At 41.8% G+C, this 24,893-nt stretch overlaps 1 protein-coding gene across 2 annotated transcripts in view; it reads left to right on the top strand.

The window, feature by feature from the left end:
* Positions 1–24,893, top strand: part of KIF26A (kinesin family member 26A) — a 105,111-nt gene that overhangs the window by 56,653 nt on the left and 23,565 nt on the right. For both annotated transcript variants that reach the window (XM_074583848.1, XM_074583847.1), the window contains exon 5: positions 16,389–16,572. In XM_074583848.1, the coding sequence (XP_074439949.1) occupies positions 16,389–16,572 (184 nt within the window). The remainder of the gene's footprint in view (positions 1–16,388; positions 16,573–24,893) is intronic.

Here is a 24,893-nt window from a genome sequence, read left to right as displayed (position 1 = left end):
GTAGCAGCTTATCCAGGGACCACAAATATCGGGATATCAACAGTGTTGGCTGGTTTTGTTCAGTACTGATGGGACATCAGGCTTCTTTGCTCCAGCCTTTCCAGTCCGTCTTCTCTTTGCTTTTGGACGATCCGGCCTTGAGCGTGCTGAGGAAGAAGGTCACCCCTGCCTTGAATCCTTTGCAGCAACACCCACTTCTCTGTCCTTTGTCTCTCTGTTCAGATAATCCTCTCTCAGCAAGCACCTAGAGATGAAAGAGGAGTCGTGGCACTAGTGTTACTCTGTGGTCCCTGTTCATTGGATTTGCTGATTCTTTCCTTACCATGTTTCCCTCCTCAGCCACTTAAACTGTGAACTTCATAGTGGGGCCAGTGTGTTACTCGCGTTATGCAGAGCCTGGCACGTTTTGTTCCTTGTTCTCTACTGGAATAAATGCAATTAATATATTGATAATCACACACACATATTTATTTTTTTGGAATCATTGCCCTCTCTTTGACCAAATCTACTGAGTACCTTCACGTTTTTACAAGAGCCCTTTTGTAAAAGGGGCTGTGGTTGGGACCTTAGCTTGTGAAAAGGGCTGTTTTGTCACAGAAATAAAGTAGCTAGGCAAACATATGTGTGTCTGTTAACATTCGGTGTATTGGGGTGCAGGGTTAATTACTTTGGAAGAAAAAGCCTTCGTAGGGTGCTTGTGGAGACTGCATCTGCGATTTCCTTAGCAGGAACAACACTAGACCCAATTTTTTTTTCACATGAATAAAGGATTCCAGTCTTGTTCTTCATGGAATAGCATTAACTGTGTTTGTACAGGTCCTAGCACAATTAGCTTTTGGGCTGTGGCATAGTTTCCTGGCAGCAAATAAATGTCTTTTTCACATTAAAACTGGAGTCTTTAAGGGTAGCACCCTTTGACTCTTGCTTGTGGGCTGTCTTGTGCCTGAGAAGGCAGGAGGTCTCTGCAGGTTTTTGTTGGTTGGTTGATTTGTTTTTTACTGCCGTTTGTTCCTCAGTGGGAGTCATAGCTTTGTGTTTGTAAGGTCACAAACTCAAAAGACAGTACAGAGAGCTCATGTCCTCACCTGGAAAATAATAACTAAGACCCGCAGCAAAATGTTTACCTGGTGATAAGAGGTACCCATGGCTAAAATGGGTATCTTTAGGATAGTCTTTGCAGTGGATGCATTGATTTTGTTAAGCATATGTGCGGCCCAAATCTACATATTCATCCAAAGCGCTTTCTCATTTGAATGTCATATTTAATTTCTTCAAGCTTAATTATGTTCTGCTTTTCAAAAAAAAAAAAAAGTAGTATTTTATTCATTACCTAGAAGTGCAGAGTGTCTAGCATGGAAGTGCTAAGTATTCAAAATCAAAGCCAAATATTAGAGCCAGCAGACAGAAGCGTATTAAGAAATTAAATCAGTTTTAAGCTTTTTTCCTCACTCTAATCTGTCATAGAAGGAGGAAAGCTTTGATTAACATCTGACTGTGTCACACAAGCAAATTGCCAGACGTTACTCAATGGTCATGCTACTGAAGGACCAGAGGATTTAGCAGAAAATGCAGCTTCTCAGTAGGTCAGTGGCAGACTAAGAAAGTCAGAGCAAAAAGTGCAGTTCATGGGCATGGATGGCTGTGAAGAGGCTCCCAGTTTACCCTTTAAATGCAGGGGAAGTTTAATCTTGCATTCTTTAGATTTAAGAGAATGCAGCTGGGCTTTGTTACCTTAGTGTGGAATGAGCCGTGCCTTCCTTAGTGCTCCATGCTTCATACTTGTTTCCAGGTTTTGGGGTTGGGTTGTTTTGGGTTTTTTTTGTATAAGGAACCTGAACAAACTTTATATTACTAAGTGAAAATATGTGAGATAGTTGTAGGACCCTTCTGTGGGTTATACTTACAACTAAGTAAATATTGGCTTATCGTGGTATAAAGCTGAGTAAGTTGCTGGGTTTTTTTGTCAACTGGACACCTGGGGAAGAGAGGAAATGATGCTTCCAAGAACAGGCAGAAGGGCAGCGAGGAGGAGAATGGGCATGCACTTGCGTAGAGGTTAATGGGCTGTCTGCCAAAAAAAGAAAATACCATTCTCTTGGGAGGAGAATCAAGGCCCCCGAGAAATTGAAGCCGTCACTATTAACGTGACATTTCCGCCTGTTGGTGGCTGGTGACAGTGGTGGCGGCACCGGCTGTGCTGCCGGGGGGGAGCGCGGTGTTTTGGTGAGGGCATGGCTGCCTGGCCTCGGCACACAAAGGCCAGCTGGAAGGAAGGTTTGAGCAGTGACAGGGCAGCCAGGAGGAATCACAGCTGCTTAGAAGAAATAATAATGTATAAAACCAAGCAGCCCTGAGCAATGCTGAGCAGAAGACAGACTGTGTTAAGTCTCCCTTAAGTTTTAACCTTGTTTGATGTTGGGTTATTTTCACATTTTTTTAAAAACTGGTTTGGTCACAGGGTTGCTCTTGCTGCCATGGGACTGCCGCCTTTGAAGCAGGGAAATAGCCGTGGAGTTGCAGCTACTTTCCCTTGCATCTGCCTGCTTTTGTTTGATGAATTAGTCTTCCAAACGTAGTACTCACTATGCACTCACTAGTTTTCAGGTTTCTAAATTATTTGCAGTGTTGCTGGGCTTTGCTAGATTAAAACCATTTAAGTTAATAAATCTAGAGAACCACGGTGGTGAATCACACCCATTATCTTTCCACTCTCGTCGTATTCCTGCATGTTTGGGAAAGCTGTGTCAATTTAGACATGACATAAAACATTACACATGATATGCTTTTTGCAAGCAGCTTTTCTTAACAAGATATAACATATAATCTCTGAGTAATGTAATTGAACATCTTAAGAGTTAAAATAAGCATAGTCGTCTTTTTCTAGATTCAGGATATTCCATCATATTTTAATGCCTGTGAGTCGTGGATTAAAGAATCTAATTATTCACTAATGAGCAGTAATGGTACATATAAACTAAGGGTCACTATCCTATTACAGGCACCTGATGGTTCACTGATAAGCATTTGGTCATTAGATTGACCATAAAATATAGTCAATAATTGAGGTTACTCATAGAGCAGACACCTTATCAGCTTTAGGCATGGTGGGACAGCTTGTCAGTACTCTGTGTACTGATTGTGCTGTGACTGAGCATATGATTAGGGTATTGAAGCAGCCTGTATCTAATGAAACTGCAGGAAAGGCATAGCAATATTAGCACAACCACTAAATGACTAATGTGTTTTTGTTCCAAGCCTCAGACACTTCAATTAGTTCCAATAAACTCTGATCTAGTGTAGCGGTAGGCAGAGAATTCAGATATTTTGTGTACAAGCTTTCATTACACTAGTCAAAATTCTTAGCATTTCGTGGATGGATGAAATCTGTGTGGCTTTGAATGAAAAATAATGGAAATAATAAAGGCTGTCATTACCATTTTTACTTTGGTTTTTTTTTTCAGTTTTATTTTTGCATTTTTCACATGTAAAACACTTTCTGAGACAATGCCTAGTCCCTGATTTAAAAGATGAAGCTGACAGCAGCAAATTAGATGTCTACATATTCTGCTTTAAGATCCATTCATGCAGTTCATATAGGCTTGTGCATATAGATCTAAACTTAGTATGTGTTCCTTAGCATTTTGTACCATATGGAACATTAGTCAAATAGTCTGGTTCTTGAAGGCTTTTGTAGAGATATTGATTTTATTGTGCTTCAAACTGTTGCTGAGAAAATAACCTCAGAACCTATTCTTTTATGGTATTTCTCTTTCCATGAGGATGCCTTAACTTTCATAAATTATTTAATATGGTGAAGGATGCAAAATGCCTTTTGTCTTTCTGAACTGCTGTTCAGGCTTCTGTGATGCAACCTTGGAAAGTAACCATAGAAACATGTTAAAAGCATCAACCGAAAATCAGTAGTTCGGTTTGACAGTGATGCAAATTCTGTGAAAGAAGATTATGATGTATTAGGAACACTTGAGGCATATATTACTGCTAACCTGTTAAACCTGATTATTCCATGACTATCAGTACTTTCAGAATTTAATGCAGGGGAAAAAAGCACAAAAAATATGAAACATGCTTTTTTTTTTTTAAGTTGCCATGTTTAAGATGTTTCTAGCTAAATCACTTCAGCCTGTCATTCTCTGTCCTGTTAAAAGCAAGAATTATATTTCTGCTAAGCTCATAATGTAGTTCATCAGTTCTCTGTATTTAATAGCTGTAAACTTTTGCCCTGTACCCTGCTGTGATGCACTGGTATCCTGGCTTTGTGCAGAGCTGGCACAATTTAAATCTCTTTGACAGATAAAGTGGATAACTGGGTTATGAATAAGTAGTAGTTCACCAAAAGGTGAAGAAAACGTGTGACTCATTGGATCCTGAGTTAGACCTTTTTGTGCTGACCTGTGGTAGTTAAGCTAGTCTGTGAGGCTGAAACAGAGGTGCTTGCTACAGTTACACGTAACCGTAGTAAATTCTTGGTGAATGACAGGTCAAGGAAAGAAGCGGAGTCAGTTGTTAAAGCTTCCTTATTAAGCTCAACCCACGCCCAAGAAATCCTGTGTTGAAGTGATATGGGAAAATTAATTTTGAATTAATCACCTAGGAAAGCGGGGTACCAGCTCTTCCCAATTAAGGCTGCCTTGCTGGCAGGTATATCCAAAACCCATGCACGGTTTGTCCGTACTTTGCAGTGTCACAGCAGTATCACAGGAGCTGCGGGGCACTTCCAGGGATGTGATGGCTCACTGGCATTAACGCAGCTCAACAGCATCAACCCTTCTTCGTTAAATGCCCCAAATACCACGATTTCTTTTGCTGCCATCTGATCACTGTTGCAAGCCGGTCAGGAAGGGTGGCCAAGCAGTCTGCAGCTTGGGGGAGAGCTACAGCTGTGCAGATGAAGTGGAGCATCCAGCTGTTTCAGGGGGGGACAGGTATATAATTAGCATTTTCCCCTTAATGAATCCCTTTCTGGATCTAGTGCAGCCTGGTCCCTGCAGAGTGTCCTCCCTGCTGCATGGTGCTGGAGAAGGAGATGCCTTCCCAGCCCCCTTTTTCCTCTTTGTGTGGAGATGGGGGGAGCAGGAATGCCTTCATGCAGATGTGCAAATGGAGACGGAGCGGGTGCCACCACACGGCTTGCCTCGTCTTGCCGGTGCCATGCCGCGGCTGCTGGAATGTTGTTGCTAGCTGTCCCTGCAGAGTAAACATGAGCACATAGCGTAGCATGGTGCTATGTGTGGACAGGAGACAGGGCAGGGTGTGCAGTGTTGTGCGGTATCTTGTGTCGTCTTAGGGCGGCTTTAGCTTTCCTAGTTGCTGTGGCAGCATAATACTGCCTATAATTAAGGACAAACAAAACGGTGCATACTTTAGGTATATCCCATTTGGCATTAGCCCGTAAGGAGGATAAATTAGAAGATAAGCCTGAATTTAGTAGGCTTTGTTCTTGGAGACAGAAATGACTCTCAGGACAGCATGTTTAAGAGCAGAACATCATTACTGGTATCATTGCTAATACTGCATCATACATTTACACAGTGCTTTATCAGCAAACAGTAATCCAGGCTCCCTGCTATGAAGAGCTCCTCCGTGATGATGATGAGACTGACGGGGCAAGCAGAGATGAGACACAGAGCTGTAGTTCAGCAAAGGGAGGAGGTAAAGAAATTAGAGTCGCTGAGAGGAGAGGGAAGGCAGAGTTTTGGACATCGGCACTGCTGAGTTAGAACGCTGATGAAAGCATGAAAAATGTTCCAAAGGCCGATAGATCCGAGATCAGGATATGGCTATTTGACTAGAGCGGGGATGCACTGAGTGATCAGATGAGGGGGAGAGCCCGTGGTGAGGATTTCAGAGCACCTTGGAGGGAATTGGTCATGGTGACCAGGGGGTGTTGGTGACCAGATGAAGCAACATTGGGCATTTAGGAGGCATTGGCTTGAAAAACGAAGCTCCCCAGTATAGAGGGTTAGGGATCCAGGGTATGAGCCAAGGAGAGATCATGCAAGGCATCAGTGTCAAGGAGATGTTTGGGAGGAGAAGCCTTATCTGGGTAGCACAGGCCACAGGGATTGTGTGGAAGCAGGATGGGCTACGCTGGAAGTGGCAAAATGAAGCAAGGGGGGAGCCTGGTGCCAACCAGATTAGCAGGAAATACAAAAAGGATTTTTCATAAGAGCCTTTCTATATTTTCTCGTTCATTTATAGCTGAATGCACCTGATCATTCTGTTTTCCTGAATATATGGAATCTCACTGTTGTCTAGCTATCAGAGCTTCTTTTTCCCTTCGACTTCTTCCCTTCTTTCTGCCCTTCCTACCTTGTCAAGATGAGCAGTTCTCTCACCTCTTCCCCCACCCCAGCCCTCCCAGTCTGCCTGCTTTTTTGGTTCCTGGACTCCTGAACACCAGTGCTTGCTCTGACTCCGTTATTTGGGGCTCCTCAGCATGGTGGCAGTGGCAGCTGTGCTGGTGGCTTTGCTGCAGTGGGAATGGAGCATTCCATAGGTAAAACGATAACAGTGACTTTCCTGTGGGGATGTAATTTGACAGTTTGCACCTGTTTTGCAACTTTATTAGTGCCTTTCAGACTCTTCCAATAACGTATTTAACTATTTTAATACTTTGTTAAGACAGACAGACTTGGCAGGCAAAACAGTAAAATCAGACTGATAGATAATTGAATATTTAGTTCTCATGGCCGACTTGCAGTCACTGCAACACTTAGTTTACCGTGTGCAGGATGCGGTTTGCAGGGCAGATGGGCTTTCAAGTGACAGTGTCTCTATTCTGAGCTAGGCTGCTTTGCTTGCTTGTGCTCGTGGCAAAATAAGATATCCTACATTATCATTTGTAACAAAAATGAAATGTCAAGCCAAAATGATGCACCAGCACTATAGCTGCAGTGCTTCATCAACTGCAGGATTACTCTGAAGGTACTTTTAAATTCTCTGTGAAATAGTGAATTTTGGCTTTCTATAACTTTCCTCATCCTTCCTGATGGAGGATGGAAGATGTTTCTTTTGGCAGGACATTTCAAAGAGCTTAGCCAGTACCTCACTCAGCATCAGTCAGTGCTGCTTTGCCGGTTATCACAGAGTGATGCTCTTGGGGTTGCCTTCTGCTTTGTTGGGCTTTTTGTGTCCTCGGTGGTGGAGCTCGCTTACTAAGAAGCACTGCCCGATGAAGTTTTTACTGGGAGGAAATGACTCAGTGGAAGTTAATCAGCATAAAATGAATCTAATCTAAGCGTTATTAGTGAAGCTAGTTGGAGTCCAGGGCAAGCTTCAGATTATTCTTTGATGTGTCTCAATCACGTCTTCAGGAGTTACTTATTTCTGCTGAAATTTCAAGTTATCAGCTTTGGGTCAGAAATAGTCAAATCTCTCCATCTGCAGTGACGGAGGAAAATGCAGCTCACATTTTCCTGCTAAGTGCTATTTTAAATGGTGCTGCAATTTCAGCCTATTATACCTCTGAGAAGTATCGTTTCAGAACCGAGGTTTGTTAAATAAATCACAGGAATGCTGGGCTTTAAGAAGCCCATGTGTCCCTCCTCTGTTTAAAAATATTCATTATGTGGGCATACGACGTCTGTACTTGGGTGATTTCCACTGCATCATTTAATGCTGTCAGTGACCGTTTAACTCGCCAACAGTAGGAATAAGTAAATGCACCCTCTGAGAAGTTATTTGCTTGGCAGTATAGGTGTCAAGCCTTTGACTTAGCATCTGAAATAAAACCCAGCTGGAGCAGGAAAAGATCCTCTGTGGATTTTCTAGACGTGCACTAAAACGTGGAACTGAGGGGGCTGGAGGTGATGAGAAAGGTATGTCTGTGGGGATGGTGTGTTGGGGCAAAGGAAGGTAACCTGAAAACATAACCCACGCCAGAGCTTTTATGGTAAAGCAGGCTTTGCAGTCACAGGTGCTAACTTGTATTCAGACTGCCAGATGTGACCGGGAATGTGAAAATCCTGGATATCCCCTTCGTTCTGTCCCCCTCTTTCCTGTCTGGTATTTGCCTGAACCTTGTGCTTCAGATGAACCCCTTGTTAGCCGTGTCCTGTATTTTATCTCCCATCCTTTCCAATCATAAATGTGCTTGTTTCTTCCCTGGAGCAGCCTGAACGAGCAGAATGCTTTTGCTTTTCATACCAGATTGTTTTTGATGAATAACATGGAGTGTAATATCCTTTGTAACAAAAATAATTTATTGCCTAGTAAGTCATTTTGATGCTGGCTTCTTTCTGTATACCGGGAGCTGATATTGCAGGGCAAAATTGTAAGTGATCTATATAAGTAATTACTTTAATAATGAAGGGCTAGTTAGCACCATTGTTTCTGTGTCATTACTTTGTAGTTTTGAGAATGTCTTTATTACTTTTTCTTGATAGAATACAAATGAGACTAGAATGTTATTCTCCTCAACCTGACTGTTTCATGAGGCTAAGTCTCGCTGGCAAACAAGGCCAACTTTTTTTGCCTAAGGAGACGCTTAGATTGATGTGGTTCTGCCTGCTTTAGCTCAGTTAGTTCATGAAACAGAGCGAGGAAATATTGCTGGCATTCAGGTAGCTGGATTCTTCGATACGTAGCTATCTGTGCTGTGTGCAGCCTAGGAACTGACATATTTCTATATTAGGCGTTGACAGTCTTGCTTACATAAAGATTAACCTACACAGGTTTTCAGCAGTTTGTCATATGGTACAATTGTAAACAGCGAGTATGGAAGTACAGCAGTATGTTCGTCTGCTCTTGCTTTGTTTAACATCGTTAGTGAACAGAGCTGGAAACGGTATATGGCAGGCTGCAGTGACTAGCTGTTATTCTGGTAGATATATATAAAAAAAGTCAGTTCCTGAACCCTGGTCCTGGCTGCTGAAGCAATGTTCTTTGGCCAGAAAAGTGTCTTAAATCTGCAAGTTGAGGAGAATATGGAGCTGACATCGCTCACGACAATTTTGTAGCAGCGACCTCAGAAACCACTGGTTTGGGAGAGCAGAAAAGTGGTTGGAGCGTAACAGTCCATGCTCGTGCAGATCTGCTCATTGGTGTTTCTTAAACCTGGAGAAAAATTACATGGAAGAGCTGTGAAAATTCTTTCTTGGATTCCTGCATGCACATTGCTTGAATTCTTGAAAATGGGCTTGTTTGGTTGCTTCTGTTTAAATAATAACGTGTAGCTGAGAGGAGGGACCAGTTCTTGGGTCTGTACAGCATGAGGAAGCTCTTCTGATGTCAGGGGCACCCTGCAGGTTTATTTCAACTTGCCATCTTCCAGAGGTCTTTTTGAGTTTATCTCAAAGTGGCTTTGCCCAGTCTTTCTTGTGTGGTGCCTGAATTCAGGTGAGTCTCGGCTGTTGCTCAATGGTGCACAGAGCCTTGATTCCATACTTTCTGAAGATGTGAACAGAGTTAGGGGGAGAGCAACAAGGATGGCCAGAAATCAAGGAAACAGCCTTTGAAGAAAGGTTGGAAGGGCCATGACTTTTTTGCTTGTAAAAGAGAGGAGTGAGGTGCGGTGGTGGTCTTCCTACAGGTAACAGTTGCTGCAGCAGAAGGAAATAAGTGCTTCTGCATGTCTGCTGGGCAGGTGAGAGAAAATAAAGAACATAAATTCCAGCAAGGCAGATCTATGTGAGACATGAGGTGTGAATTTTCCAATAGTAAGAATAGTTAAAAACTGGAACTGATTGCCTCAGGAGGCTATGGACTTGCTCTCACTGGGGGTTTCTAAGAACAAGTTGGACAAATATATATTGGAATCTATTAAGTAAAGTTCATCCTACCATGGAGCATTGGGAAACTGTAGATAACTTCTTAAAATCCCTTCTGGACCCGTCTTCTCTGATCAGCTGTGAGCAGATGATGTTCCTAATATGTCAACATAGCTGATTTTTATTTCTGCCTTGCTGATTTTAATAAGAGATACTAAGAGAAAATTAAGAGGTCACTCAAAGTGAGAGACTGAAATTCAAGCCGGAATTGCAAGATTATGGTATGTGCAAGAGGCAAGGCATGAATTTAATCTCATATTGGAAATACTTTCTCTCATAATGTTGGCTTGGTAATATCCCTACAATATTAGATGTGGTTTGACATTTTGGAATGTTTCAGAATAATGGTGTTCTACTGAAACTTTATTACCATCACCCATTATAAAAATGCTATTGTTTGAGGCCGTGCATTGTGATCCACATGAACTAATTATTTATTGAGGAAGCTGAACCACTGAAATAAGGAACATTAATTGTTTGTTCTTCCTGGCAGTGCCTCGTGACAGCATTGCTGGGACAGCTAAGCAAACAAAGGTTTGGTGCTGTACTTGTGTAGTGGTACTAAAGTGAGGAAAGCCTTTATATCCTCCTGAAGCTATATATGCATCACAGGAACACAGTAAACTTGTTCTAGGGGGAAGAGAAGTCTATAACCTCAAAATTTAACATATACTGTATAAGTAACTCCTTGGACAAAATTTATTGTAGGAGTACAGATGGTGCCTGTCCTTCGCAAACCTTCATGACAGATTTAGACAGTCTCGGTTTTCTGTTTAAAAATGGCTTTTTCTGAACCAGACTTTATTTTCCAGATCAAATGTTGTTAGTGGAAATGGATACCTTGTTTATTTTTAAGTTTGCTTGGGATTTTGGGTAGCAACTGCACTGTTTCATTGTGCTACCTTTCTAATTTTAGAACCACAAATCAAATACTAATAGCAATAATAAAAGTAATAATGCCAACCAAGTTTATTCTGTGAGCTGTGGAAGGCTCAGGACAGAGTGCTGGAGGGTGTATTGTAGGACATCCGTCTATTTGTTGTCTGTATTGACGAGTAATTAAGGAAACAATAACTGGAACTGCAGATACAATGACAGACTGTGACTTTCCCACTGCTTCCTTTGGAGCTGCTTTGCAGTGGGAAAGGCTTGGGATATTGGTTGTGTGGCAGAGGAGTGATGCCTTGTTAGGCTGGGAACTGGGAATGTTTGGAAGAGTCTTGCTTTAGAGTAAACTTATTCCCAGCATAAACCTGTGTCCAGAATTTTGCAAGCTTTGCAGAGGGTTCAGAACCAGGAGAAAAATTGCTCCCGTGATGGCTGTCAAGGTCAAACCAAAACTCTTGAATAAGTGCACTCTTGAGCAGACTCTTAAGTTCAGGATATTTAAGGCTTGAACTGTAAAGTTCTTTGGCCTTGACCCTCTCTGTGGAGCCCTTAAGCATTCTCACAATATGAATAATAACAACAGTGATCTCTGAAAGATAAGGCCGGCTAATAACACTAAAATTGTTAATATGTAATGAGTCATGCTGAAATGAATGTGCGTAAGTTTTCTTTTATTATTTTTGTCAGTGGAGCTTAATAATGGGAAGCAGGATTATCGGTTCCATTTCTGACTTCAGGCGGTTTGTCCATAAACCCACCAGGTCAATTAAATCCTCTGTATCTCTCCCAGTTGACCCATTTCTAGTATGTGTCCTGGCGTGTATTTCACATCACTCCTCCTTCTGCAGCTTAATAAATATCACAAAGTTTTTAGCAAAACAATTTTATAATTTTGCATAATTATAAAACTTCCAAATCTAGTTTCCTTTTTCATGGAGGAGTTATGCCCAGAAGGAACACTGTTCTTTAGGGATTTAAATTGTGCTGTTTACTTTCACAGCTAGAATGTGCAGAACGTGTACAGTGAAAGTAAGCTAGAAGCAGCTTGCTGCACATCAGAATATCTGAAATGTTGTGTTAACACATGGACAGAATTTAAAATATGAAAATGTATGGTTCTTTTAATGTGTAGGCTTTGTAGCTACTGTGGTTGCACAGTCTTATTCCCTAGATGCTGAGCATTATGTAATTGATCTGGCCATGCTTTTCCTCACTGGTCTCATCCATGCATGGCAGAAAACCTCGTAATCTGTAAATTGTGTGGGGGAAAGAGCAGGTTAGAGACTGTCCCTCGTCATTTGATATTTGAGTGCCCCTGCATGTGCCATATATTAGTTTTATTTTCTACTGTGACACCGAGCTATGAGAAAAGAACTCTCCAGAGTATCTTAAAAGACATCTTCTATTAAAGATGGAAAGAGTTAAGCAAAATGCAGATAGTAGATCTCACAGCCAGAGGTAAAAGTAATATATATGGGTCTCTCTCGTGCTTTAATTGGAAGAGAGGCATAAGAGTGTGGAGCTTAGTTTCCCTTGCAAGAATATTTTGTAGAAGAGTGCTTGGTGGAGGTTGAATGGGGAAAGCGAAGGTAGGTGGAAAGCATACATCTGTGTCAAAGCTGTGACAAAATGCTTGGAAAATGCACAGAAAAACAAATGACTGTAACACTTACGTTTTGAATCGTATTCCCTAGAGGTCGTAATTTTCCCTGTGAGGAAACAGAAAGGATATTGGAGAAGGTCAGACAGCGACTGTGTTGCTGAAGATGGATGTGAGGGCCTCCTGTGCGAGATTAAATTTGTAAAAAATAAGCAAATCAGGAAATAGGCATGGCACCTAGATAGGCTCCTGCCGAAAGCGATCTGGTATGAGCCTGTCTTCTCTCTTTCTGGTGATAGGCAAAAAGGGAGCAGTTCATGAGAGCTTTGCCTTCCCCGTCATCGTGGGACAAATTCCACCTGAGAAAAGGAATGTTAGAGAAAAAAAGGACTGGAAACTTAAGTGTGAATTCAGTAATGGGTTGTTGGATAAGGACTGCAGAAAATCCAGCACTCTGGAGTGTCTCAGAAGTGGCTCCCTATAAATACATATCCTCATGAATTTTACTGAAGTAGGGAGTTTTGTGAAGTTGGATTTTGTTTAATTTAGTTGGGCCCATGTCCAAACCAGCCTGGCCTATATTTTGGCCTAATGAGTACTTGGCTGGGATGCCACCAAGTATATTGCTAGTGCTGCAAGAAGTGCGTAAGGATTGATGAGTCCTTATGTGGTGCTCTTTGCCTGGACCAGTCCAGGAGCCCAAGCAAAGCATATGAAGGTGGCTGCCCAGCTGGCTTTTGTTGTAGTTAAAGAACTGACTGTGCTTTTTGTAGGAGCTGAGGATGACAATTACTTAAATTCATATTCAGAGTCTACAGTTTGTTAGTGATGTTTTGTTTTGCCTAAATTGCCCTATTCTTTCCATTAGATCCTTAACTTTTCCTTTTTAGAAAAAAAAAAAAAAAACAAACAACCCAACACGCTGTTTGATATTGCAGGTACAAGATATCTGTGATGTTCCAGCTCCAGAAACAACCTCGTTTGAATGTCAGGCAAAACAATTCTTGCATTCAAACACAGAGAGGTTGTAATTAAGGTTTGCGCACTGCTACCTGAGAAGAGATGCTTTTTAAATGTGAACGCATACATCATTATTAGTGCAGTTGGCCTGTTGCCCATCAAAGCACTGATTATTTTCTACAACAGCTACTCCAGTTCCTCTGCTTTTTCAGTTTCCTGTTATCTCGCACGGACATCAGCAGTCCCTCTGCCAAATTTCTTAGTAAAATTGTGGCACTCCAGACTCATAGGAAGAGGATTTATCAGCATTGTAGCAGTTAATTGCTTTATCTAGCATATGGCACTGTCCTTTGAACAGTGGAGATGCAGAAAGTGTCTGAATACTGTGGAAGTGAATTACTTTGAAAGTTGTTCTGTCTTGGGGAAGTTAAGACAGCTAGTAATGGATTTGATATCTTTGATCTGCTTTTTGAAACGGTCCGAAACTCTAGTTACTGAGCTATTCTGAGAGATGCTGTCCTTTAAAAAGGCTGACTTTTCTGTTTATTTGTTTATATATTTTGCTTAGCTTGGCCTTTTTGGGTGCATTTACTCATTGAGTTGTTAGTGCTTAGTTAGATGCTTGGATACACAATTTCTGACTAAATCCGTCCTTTGTATCTCATTCTCTTTCACATATGTTTCCCAGAGGAGCTCCTTCAGCCAGATCTATTGAAGGAATAATTATTTCATCAGGATTTAATGTATATCTTGATTGCACTTTGAAGACATTCTCTTGAGGAGTTTTTATCATTTCAACAAGGGATCATAGCATGTAAACAAGGAACTAAACATTATCTTCGTATTAATCAACAAGATGATTAAATAATAACCACAATTGTTAATTGGTACTTGGAGATAGAAGGTAATGACTGTCTTGAGTTTGACAATGAGAGTACCGACAGGTAGGGATTCTTTTCTGCACAATAAAGCTGCATATAATTTAGGAGGCATTATGGTTTTAATGTGCAGCTGCAACCATAGTGAAGTTGTGCAACTGTTTGCCTGGTGTCCTATTTCAGGCATATGTTTTCATACTGAATGAGGTATTAGCAAGGGAATTTGAGATTTAGGCAGTTAAATCAGTTCTCATTGCCACCAAAAACCCGAGGTTCTGTATAAACCCATGATTGGAGTGTTTTGCTTCACTGTGGGATGTGGTTCCTGCTGGTTTCAGGATGCAGCAGGAGTCAAAAGTTGCTCCTTTCCTCAGAGGCAAAAGTCCAAATTGCCCCTCAAAAGGCAGTGGCTTTTGGCTCCCTCTGAGTTTGGAACTAGAGCATTATTTTTTCATCACACGAGTCTTTGTCTTTTCCTAAATACTGCAGTGTTTGTAGTGGGAGAAGGAAGCACGTAGGGGGTCTGCATCTCTAGAAGCTGATGAAGTAAAAAAGGTCCAGGAGTTTAACACACAAGTTTGGGAATATAGACCATAGGACTGGGAATTTTGGAGATCTGTATCGAGAGTCCTGCTCCTTGTACTGACTAGCTGTCTAATCTTGATGCGAGTAATTTTGCTGCTCAGACACAACCGGTTCTTTATAATGTATGTCATTTGAAGCAAATACTACTGCTGCAAGAAACTGTGCAGCCTTCCTGCTCTCGGTGGTTATTTTTGCTTCTAACCTACCCTAAATACAAGCAAAGGAAGAGTTTCCTTCTCTGATCAGATTACTAAACTGCCTCAGCCTGAGGCTGCCTGGTGACTAGATTTGTGGCAAGGTTAGGGGATCTAGATTTACCCTGAATTAGGTATGACAGCAAAGCACTGCCTTAGTTTCTCCATATGTCTTTTGCTTATAATATTTCACAGGTGCTAGTGCCAGTTTGATCTCACTGAAAAGTACCCGGAGATCCTGGGCTGAAAGGCATGATGAAAATACGAAGTAGCCGTCGTATACAGAGACTTATTGTCATCATGTATTTGTAAACTAATTTGTCTGAAGTGTTTTTATATTGCAAGCATGGACCAGAATAGTACTTTGTCCTCAGAAGATCTCTTGGCATCAGTAACATGGTCTCAGGTTGCCCACAGATGCTGGCAGTGTAGCACTCTGCATTTTTTTTTTTTTCTGGCCTAACAGTCATTCAAAGTAATGTTAAAAGATGGCGTGTTGCATGCTTTTTATGATACGTATCTGAGGGTGGGCTGTCTACTGACAGTCTCAGGGTCAGATCACAGGCATCTTATTCAGGTGGCAAAGCTCTCCTTGGGTTTGACAGAGCTGGGATTTCACCCTCACTGCCACCTCCAGTTGCCCAGCGTGTGCTCGCTAACACGTATATTTGTTCTACTTAGTTCTGCAGGGTGATTTTTTTTTTTCCCCGGTGTGGTTTTTGACGTAGAGTTGAGTTTCTGCTTTTGTTTCTTCCTATACTGTTTGGTATTTCTGATGGGAAATAGCAGAAAACTGATTACGTTCCTATTCTTATTCAAAAGGAAGAACGTTATGATTTTAATTTTATGTTTTAATTTTTCCTTCATCTTTTATGTTTTGAAATTCTGCATTTCAAAAGCAGGATCATTATCATTCAGAACATTAAAGCATGTCTTTTTAATAGCTTTCCCTTTTAATGTGAAAGAATGGAATTGAGGAGGAAAAAACCAATCTGTCTTGAAGGAAATTCTCTGTTATCTAAGGATTTTCAGTGCAGCCAACAAGAGAGGATCTTGAGCTCAACTGACTTGGAGTGTTATCCTCTGCCTTGAGTAACTTGTAGAGTACAAAGAACCACTTTCATAATGTTATCACCAGCAAAGTCCATCTGGTCCTGCCAGCGACAAGGGGATTATTTCAGCTTTTTATTACGTCAGTGAGATTTTAGCATTTTAGGATTCAACTGTCAAGCTGTTGGGGGAAAGAGGGGAAAGTTAGATTATAATTGAAACTCTGTTGGGGGAGAAATTAAGTGAATATTTTGCCAGTAATTTTTCTACCTGTATTTCCTTCTATTACTCAGTCTCCTGATGGTTTGTCCTTGTGAAATCAGATTAGAACGCAATGACTTGATTTGTTAAGCAGGCAGTGATGACAATGAGCATCTGTTTGTCTGGTCCAGATTCCCATTAACACCTAGTAACATTGTCCTTTCTTGCTATTACTTTTATACAGAGCAGCACAGAAGCTTAACCTGTCTTCGAAGAGAAAGAAATACCATCCGCCCCTGCCACACACGCACGACTTCTCTATTTATGCCACTAACTTTAGTGGCATCCTGCAGCTCTGTCCTCCCCCAGCACCACCATGCCTTCTGAGAGCTGTGTCCAAAATCAAGGACAACCCTGGCATTGGAAAGGTAACTCTGGATTTCAATTTTTTAAATTAGTTTTCTGGATGAATTTTAACAGGGCTGGAAGCTTTCAGCCTAGTACAGGGTCGGATAGGCTCAAGGGAAGGGTCTTGGGGTAGAGAAATAGCCACAACTGATTGAATATGCCTGAGAGCTGTTATCACCTGTTGACTTTGGAAAGAGTTGGCAGCCTCAGAGCAGATTCTGTGCTAGAGCGTTGGCTTCCTTGAAGCCAGTTAACATCTCTGACAACAACATTGGCAAAGGTTGGTTTGTCTTTCCCTCTATTAAAGCAAGAGACAAATTTTCCTTTGCCATCATTGGTCCAAAACCAATGGACATGCAGGCTTCACCTTTGGCAGACAGTAGTCTCTACATTGCCAGCAAGGCGCGGCCTCTGTTGCTGTCTGTCTGCTTGAGGGTAAGGAGATACGTTGAGGGGGCTTTGCTTCCCTCTGCTTCATGTGTCATTGTAAATCAGGAGTATGGAAATGAAGTAGCAAGAGAGAAATAGATGTCTCTCTGATTTAGGAAACACAGCACCTTTCAAACTGTAAAATTTGTGCTAATTTTATTTAAAATTAATTAAAATACAACCCGATTATTTAGAGCTTTATTCATATTTATAACTGTTTAATCACCCACACAGCAGAGTCTGAATACTTATTTACATAGGTTATAAGAGATTAGTGTTTGAAGATAGAATTGAAGTAAGTAATGTGCACAGGAGAGCTAAAATATGCACCTTGAGTAACCATACAAAATCAGCATTAACATAAAGAGATTGTCAGCCTAAATACCTATAGCTGACGCTGTTGCTCACGGAGAACACTCTGTATTTCTTAAGCCAGTGAGTTTGTGCTAAATGGAAAACAAAGGAGTAATTGGGGCTATTTTAAGCAGGTGAAAACTCACAGATGAAAATGTGGTTTCTTCTCCTGGTTTTCCAGTGTTTGTTAGAAAAGAGTATGTAGTATTAAATGGTGGAATACAGCAAACCTGGCATAGTAATTTAGAGATTCCCAGGTGGAGGAGGTTTTGTTAAGGAACACCCTTTCTACGTGTGTGTTTTTGCAGAGCCCATTTGTTGTGCCTGCCACTTCTCCATGAGGCTTAGCACTTGGCTGTGCCACCAGGAATAACAGGGAGTGTGGCATTTCTGAGGCTCTTTGCCTTAGGACCTTCAAAGCATGTTTGTATCTTCTTGTGCCTGCAGCTCGATACAACTGTCTTTGCACCTTATTGCACTTGAACGCCTGCAGTTATGTGGAGCCAAGAGACTTCAGCCTTTTTCCTATGCTTTGAGGGTGGCTGGTGGAGCTTACCAGCATGACTTTGTGCCTCGTGGAAAGCTATGGTTTATCTGCTGTCTTCAAACAGATCAACAAAGTCTAATAAAGATCAAGTGCATGATCCCAGATGGCAGGAGATTATATGCCTTGGATCATGTGGTCTGCCTACTTTGTTAATTAGTGAGCACAGCAGAGGGCTTTCAAAGGGAAGAGCTCTACCAAAATGCCAAGGTGCATGTCAGGACCTCAAGCAGCTGTGCTGCTCAGCTGTATGAGCTTCTCCTCCAACGTGGCATATATATGTATCCTGTATGTATGCTGGCAATGTGGGTGGTATTTCCCTCCCACCTGGCACACTACACCAAGAATTTCCAGACTTAATGGATCAATAAGCTGCTGTTCACCCTCAAGATGTCTCTGTTGTTTAGCTCTCAGCTGAAAACGTTATTGAAGATACTGTTTGTTTGGGCCCAGGGTTCCAGCTGTGTCCTTCTTGCCATGTACTTGGTGACCACAGTTTGGAAGAATCCTGTGCTGGAGAGGATCAGAGCTCTCTGCTAATTGAATCAACCTTTTAGTTCTTGAGTTAAGATCTAGACCAATCAAATGGTGATAGGGTGTGCTAGTTACTAGTTTCAATGCTCCTCATTATGAGGATATATTACCACAATTGAGAGAAGAATCAGCAAACGTTGGCAGATGTGCTGTGGTCCTCTGTTAACTTTAGTCCCTCTTCTTCTAACAGCTTTTTACTTTACACTGCTCCTGGTTATCTTTTTCCGTGGCTTTTTCTTACAGCCTGTCCAATCATACGCATCGGGGACAGAATCAGTGGTGGATTCTGGAGTCACTTTTTCCTACTGCAGCATCTGTGGCTGATGCTTTCCTTGGTTTCTGTGATGGTTCCAAGGTCAGCGGTGTCCCTCGCCCTATTATTATTGTGTGGTTACAGTGGTTTAAGCAGCTGGTGGGGCAGCCTTTTCCTTCCTCACCTCCCAGCTTGCTGCTGTTTTGTCTTTCATGGTTAGTTATGATGTGGAGAACTGGTTTCCTTTCTGGTTTCTGCTCTAGAGGTAAGAATGTAGCAGCGCTGGTGGGTTGCCTAATTCCTGCCTAACTTCACCTTACCGAGAATGACCCACTGAGGACCAGTCGTGAGTTCCCTGAGCACAGATATCTTGACAAACTTTAATTCCCTTCTTGTCAAATGGTTTCTTTCAAACCAGGACAGGATTCCATAGAGAAACGTGCCTTTTCTTACTGTGAAGGGGCTGAAGAGATAAAATTTAAGAAGAGTGTAAGTTGTGTTAGAATGAAAAATAGAGTAATAAACTGGAAACCCATGAAGTGCCCAAGATACTTCAATGGGAGCAATGTGACTCCCTGTATGAAAAGCTGAAGAGGTGAATGATGTGTTAGCTGTGTGGAAATTCCATTTATTGAAAGTAAGGCCTGAATACTACAGCGACTATTTATTACATGTAGTGACACACTCTAAGTAGTCTTATTTCTTTTGTGAATCTGCTGAAAGCTTAGAGCAAAGTACATGTTGAAACATTTACAATGACAAATATGATTGGCTTCCTGTATTTCCCCTGTGATGGTAATTCTTAACATCCCACCCCTCCCCCCTCCCCGATGCTCAGGGTTGTCTTTTAGCTGGTATTTAATATATTACAAGAGACACAGGAACAGAATATGGAAAATGTGATGTCACTTTGGGGCCAAAAGGGATAAAAGGGCTCCAGCAGGAATCTAGAAGTATAGTGTCAGTGTAATGCTGACTTTCAGACCAGGCAACCAGGCAAAGTGGTTGAAACAATGATAAAAACAGAAATTAGCAGGCACGGGTTAATGTGATATAGTAGAGTTCAGCTGATGAAGCTTGTACAGGTCGAACGCATACGTTGGCGTTCTGTGGAAGAGCCAGTGAGCATTTGAATAGGGTTGGTCTGGTTGATAGAGTGTATTTGGATTTCGAAAAAGCTTTTGACAAGTCCCCTGACCTAGGTTTCTTAAACCCTAAGCTGTCATGTATTCTCTAGTGGTTTAATAACTGGTAGGAAACAGGAGGGCAGATTTCACACTGGAGCAAAGTTAGCACTGGTGTCATATGGAGGTCCGTGCTGTTCCGTGTCTTCCTAAATGGTTTGGATGAGGTGGTGAAGCTGCGTATTCAGAGTACCAAAACTAAAACTGACTGTGAAGACTTGCAAAAAGATCTCATGCCGCTGAAGTTACTGGGTGGATAAAGAGGCAGATGAACTTTAGTAATGATTAACACAGGGTAATGTGTGTAAGAAAAGGAGCTCTAACTATGCATACACAAGTGATAAGCTGTGAGGAAATCAGGCATGACCGTAGCCATTTTACCAGCCATCACGGAAGCTGCAGCATTAGGTTTATCATGAGTCTGAGCTTCTAAAGAAATGCTTTATTGAGTGTTCAGGAGGCAAGAAGATTAAGTATCTTTAGTTTTAGGGGGTATCTAACAGTATGTGACGTAACTACATGTTCCTCTTCAGGCTCATAATGCTTAAGTAACAGTCACCCATTGATGTTTGGTTCTTTCCTGGCCTTTTTCCTTGAGGTAATATCTTTAAAGAAGTTTAATAGAGGATGGTAACAACTGAAGAAATGTGAAAATTTAACCTTCTCCCCCATGTATTTATCTCTAAATTACCTTCTCAGAGGGGAGCTATTGCTGTGCCTGAGTGAGGGAAGAGTTGGATCCTAAGCCTCCAGCATGCAGAAGCAGCAGCTATGTGTCTTTTGCTGCTGGTACAGAGTTGGACCCCAGTAAGCCTAAACCTTTGGAAAAAAGACCTCACCAAACAAATTAACCTCCCTACCTGGAATTTTAACTTTCTTATTTGATGTGCAATTTCAAAGCTGCCCTACCATGATTATTTTCTTTTCCTGCCAAAGAAACTTCCTTAGCCAAAGCACCGATTCAGTGGAGAGCTTCCCCATCCATTAAATCCTTTTCATTAGTTTTGAAGTTAAACACATGAGTAACACATGTGGGCCCACTGCTGAATGAGGTAGGTGCCCTGGTAATGGAGAATGCAGAAAAGGCGGAGTTACTGAATGCTGCCTTTGCTGCAGTCTTTACTGCTGAGGCTCGCCCTCAGGAACCTCAGACCCTGGAGACAGGAGAGAGAGCCTGGAGTAAGGAACACTCTCCCTTGATCGAGGAGGATTGGGTTAGAGATAATTTGGGCAAACCTGACACCCACAAATCCGTGGGCCCTGATGGGATGCACCCGTGAGTGCTGATGAAGCTGGTAGATGTTATTGTGAAGCCATTCTCCATCATCTTTGAAAGGTCTTGGAGAACAGGAGAGGTGCCTGAGGACTGGAGGAAAACTCGTGTCATTCCAGTCTTCAAAAAGGGCAAGAAGGGAGGTCCCAGGAAACTACAGGCTGTTCAGCCTCACCTCCATCTCTGGAAAGGTGATGGAACAGCTCATCCTTGATGTCATCTCTAAGCATGTAGAAGAACAGAAGGTCATCGGGAGTGGTCAGCATGGATTCACCAAGGGGAAATCATGCTTAACCAATCCGATAGCCTTCTATGATGGAATGACTGGCTGGGTGGATGAGGGGAGAGCAGTGGATGTTGTCTACCTTGACTTCAGCGAGGCTTTTGACACTGTCCCCCATAACATCCTTATAGGTAAGCTTAGGAAATGGGGGTTAGATGAGTGGACAGTGAGGTGGATTGAGAACTGGCTGAATGGCAGAGCTCAGACGGTTGTGATCAGTGGCGCAGAGGAGGCCTGTTAACTAGCGCTGTTCCCCAGGGGTCGGTATTGGGTCTGGTCTTGTTCAATATATTTGTCAACGACCGGGATGAGGGGAGAGAGTGTACCCTCAGTAAGTTTGCTGATGATACAAAGCTGGGAGGAGTGGCTGACACACCAGAAGGCTGTGCTGCCATTCAGAGGGACTTGGACAGACTAGAGAGTTGGGCTGAGAGGAACTTAACGAAATTCAACAAGTGCAAGTGTAGGGTCCTGCACCTAGGGAGGGATAACCCCGTGCATTGGTACAGGTTGACCTGCTGCAGAGCAGCTCTGTAGAGAGAGACCTGGGAGTCCTGGTGGACAACAGGATGACCATGAGGCAGCAATGCCAGTTGTCTCCTGGGGTGCATTAAAAAGAGCATGGCCAGCTGCTCGAGGGAGGTCATCCTCCCCCTCTACTCTGCCCTGGTGAGGCTGCATCTGGAGTACTGTGTCCAGTTCTGGGCCCCCCAGTTCAAGAAGGACAGGGAATTGCTGGAGAGAGTCCAGCGAAGGGCTACAAAGATGATCAAGGGAATGGAGCACCTCTCTTATGAGGAAAGGCTGAGACACCTGTGTCTGTTTAGCCTGGAGAAGAGAAGACTGAGAGAGGATCTCATCAATGCTTGTCAATATCTAAAGGGTGGGTGTCAAGAGGATGGGGCCAGACTCTTCTCAGTGGTGCCTGGTGGCAGGACAAGGGGCAACGGACATGGGAAATTCCATCTCAACATGAGGGAAAAACTTTACTTTGAGGGTGCCAGAGCACTGGAACAGGCTGCCCAGAGAGGTGGTGGAGTCTCCTTCTCTGGAGATACTCAAAACCCACCTGGACGCGTTCCTGTCCAGCCTGCTCTAGGTGAACCTGCTTTGGCAGGGGGGTTGGACTAGATGAACTCCAAAGGTCCCTTCCAACCCCTGCAATTCTGTGATTCTGTGAATTGACTGAATTGAGCATAGGGAGCACCAGGACTATCTTGGATGTTTCTGTGGTGACTAGAATTGGAATTGGTCAGCCTGGCTGACAGGTCCTGTCACTGTTTGTGGGACCTTGTCCTGAACTTGTGAGCTTGATGGACATTTGGGGAAGGGAAGAGGCTTGAATTCTTGCTTTTTGTTAGCTGTATGACTATAGCAAAGGCAGTAACTGTGCATTGTCAGACCTGCTGCAGGAGGCAGGAGTGTGAAAAGACTGTGATGGCTAGTTCTTGCACTAGAACTCAGTTATTGATTATTTGAGCCCAAGATCGAAATTTGTTCTTAGTCTTATATCATCATCTCCGTGCATATCATACAGTTCTGCTGTGGTAAAGTTGCTATATGTTTTTTTATGGTTGAATGCGTTTGTCGCTAGAGACTTACTACAGCAGAGAGCCTATATTTATCTTTTGCAATTTCTTTTTGTAATTTATCATTGTTTCAAGTACTCTCTTGGAAGGTGGGAAATAAATGTCTTACTAATTTCTTTTACATTTCACAAATACCAATTTTCCCCCTTATAACATTTTTAGCAGGAGTGTGTGGACTTTTCGTGTGATACAAATCTTTAATTAAGCCTTTTGCTTGATTTTCTTTACTAAGAGTGCAAAATGTTATACACTCTTAGAAGCGCTTGCAGGCTTTGTCCATGTTCAGGAATACCAAGCAAGGAAAAGTTGGTGTGGTTGTTTTTTTGTGTTTTTTTTTTTAATAAATAAAAATTTAGAACTGTAGGTCTATTCAGGACTGTTTTTTCAAATAATCAACAATAATCAAACTCTCATGCACAAAGGAAGATCCCATTACTAATGCAAACTGGATATTGAAAGGAATTTTGCTCGCTACTGATAAATGTTATGTAGCAAATTTCATACCTTTCTCTTGAATGTGCCAAAAACATCAGAGTCCAAATCATTTAGCTGAAACCTACTTAAAAGGCAATGATCCAGTACAGTATGATTCTTGTAGCTGAATCATTTTTGTGGTCTCTCTGGGTGTTATTAAATTTAATGTCAGAATAGTAGGAAAGACGTCTGAAAGCCATTTAATATTGTCACTGGAAAGAAGTTAGATTATGCTCAATTTCTGACATTAATGTGCTACTTAAGATAATTTATCATATTGTGGTATTAAAAAAGACATCCTTTTTACAGTGGCTGCTGCATAGCATTCTAATTTGCTATTTTTCTCTAGCATGGTAGGAAGCCTTTTTCATGCAAAATGTTTTTTCTGGGGTTCTATTCAGCTCATTCTTTATAATACTGCATCACTTACAACAGCAACTTTAAGTGCTTGTCTCTCCCAAGGATCCTGTCAATTTTTTATGTTAGAATGACAGAATCCTCCTATGTGAGACAATTGAAGTGGAGCGTTTAAAGAGAACCTGAGTTGTCAGACATGTTCCTTGGACAGGTATATACATATTGGTCTCCATTTACGTGTTTTATACATTTACTTTCGTTTATGCTTTACCAAGCCATAGCTAAGGTACTGGTAATATGATTTACTGATCATGCAGGGTTTTCTTAAGTGTGCTGTATGTCCCGTTCACTGGTTCTTACGATGGTTTGATGACGGATAACAAATAGGTACTTAATTTTGTCATCTTTATTGCTGCTTGTTTCCTAATGACTAGGGTGTTATTTCTGATATAAATCATGTATCATACTAAGTGCTCTTCTATCCATGTATGTAGTCCATATCATCCAAGGTACATACATCCCTGCTGAAATGCCTTGAACTGCTTAAACAAAAATGTGGAAAAATTAGATAAAAATACACAATGTCTTCTACTTTGTTTCCACCTTTAAAAATGAAATAGTTTTCTTCACGTCTCCTGGGAGTAGAGAATCAATCCTTGTTGAATAGAGTACAATACAGAAGTGAGGGTGGGTTTTTTGGGTGTGTTGTTTTTTTCTTTTAGGTTTTCCCAGGGGAGCTAGATGGTCTATGCTACTATGGCAGTTTTGCATATAAATTTGCCATCCATTGGTAGTGGCAGTATATGAAAGGCTTGTAAGAACGACCCTCAGTAAACCAATTTAGCAAGGGTTATATATCTGTCAGTTACAATTAAATCCATGAAAAACATCGGCTTGGAACTAGGACTTTTGTAATTTGATTCACACTGTAGTTGAAAAATAAGTGATTTCAGTGGAAAATGGTCTTTATTCAACTGAATGTGAATTCTTTGTAATTTCTTGCTGGGAAATCTTAATTCAGAATGGTGGATGTCTAAACATAGTCATTTAATTAACCTGCTGTTATA

The sequence above is a fragment of the Larus michahellis genome, chromosome 4 (assembly GCF_964199755.1).
Source record: "Larus michahellis chromosome 4, bLarMic1.1, whole genome shotgun sequence".
Classification (NCBI taxonomy): domain Eukaryota; kingdom Metazoa; phylum Chordata; class Aves; order Charadriiformes; family Laridae; genus Larus; species Larus michahellis.
The sequence above is the reverse complement of the archived record's forward strand: the minus strand, read 5'-3'. Positions and strand labels throughout refer to the sequence as shown.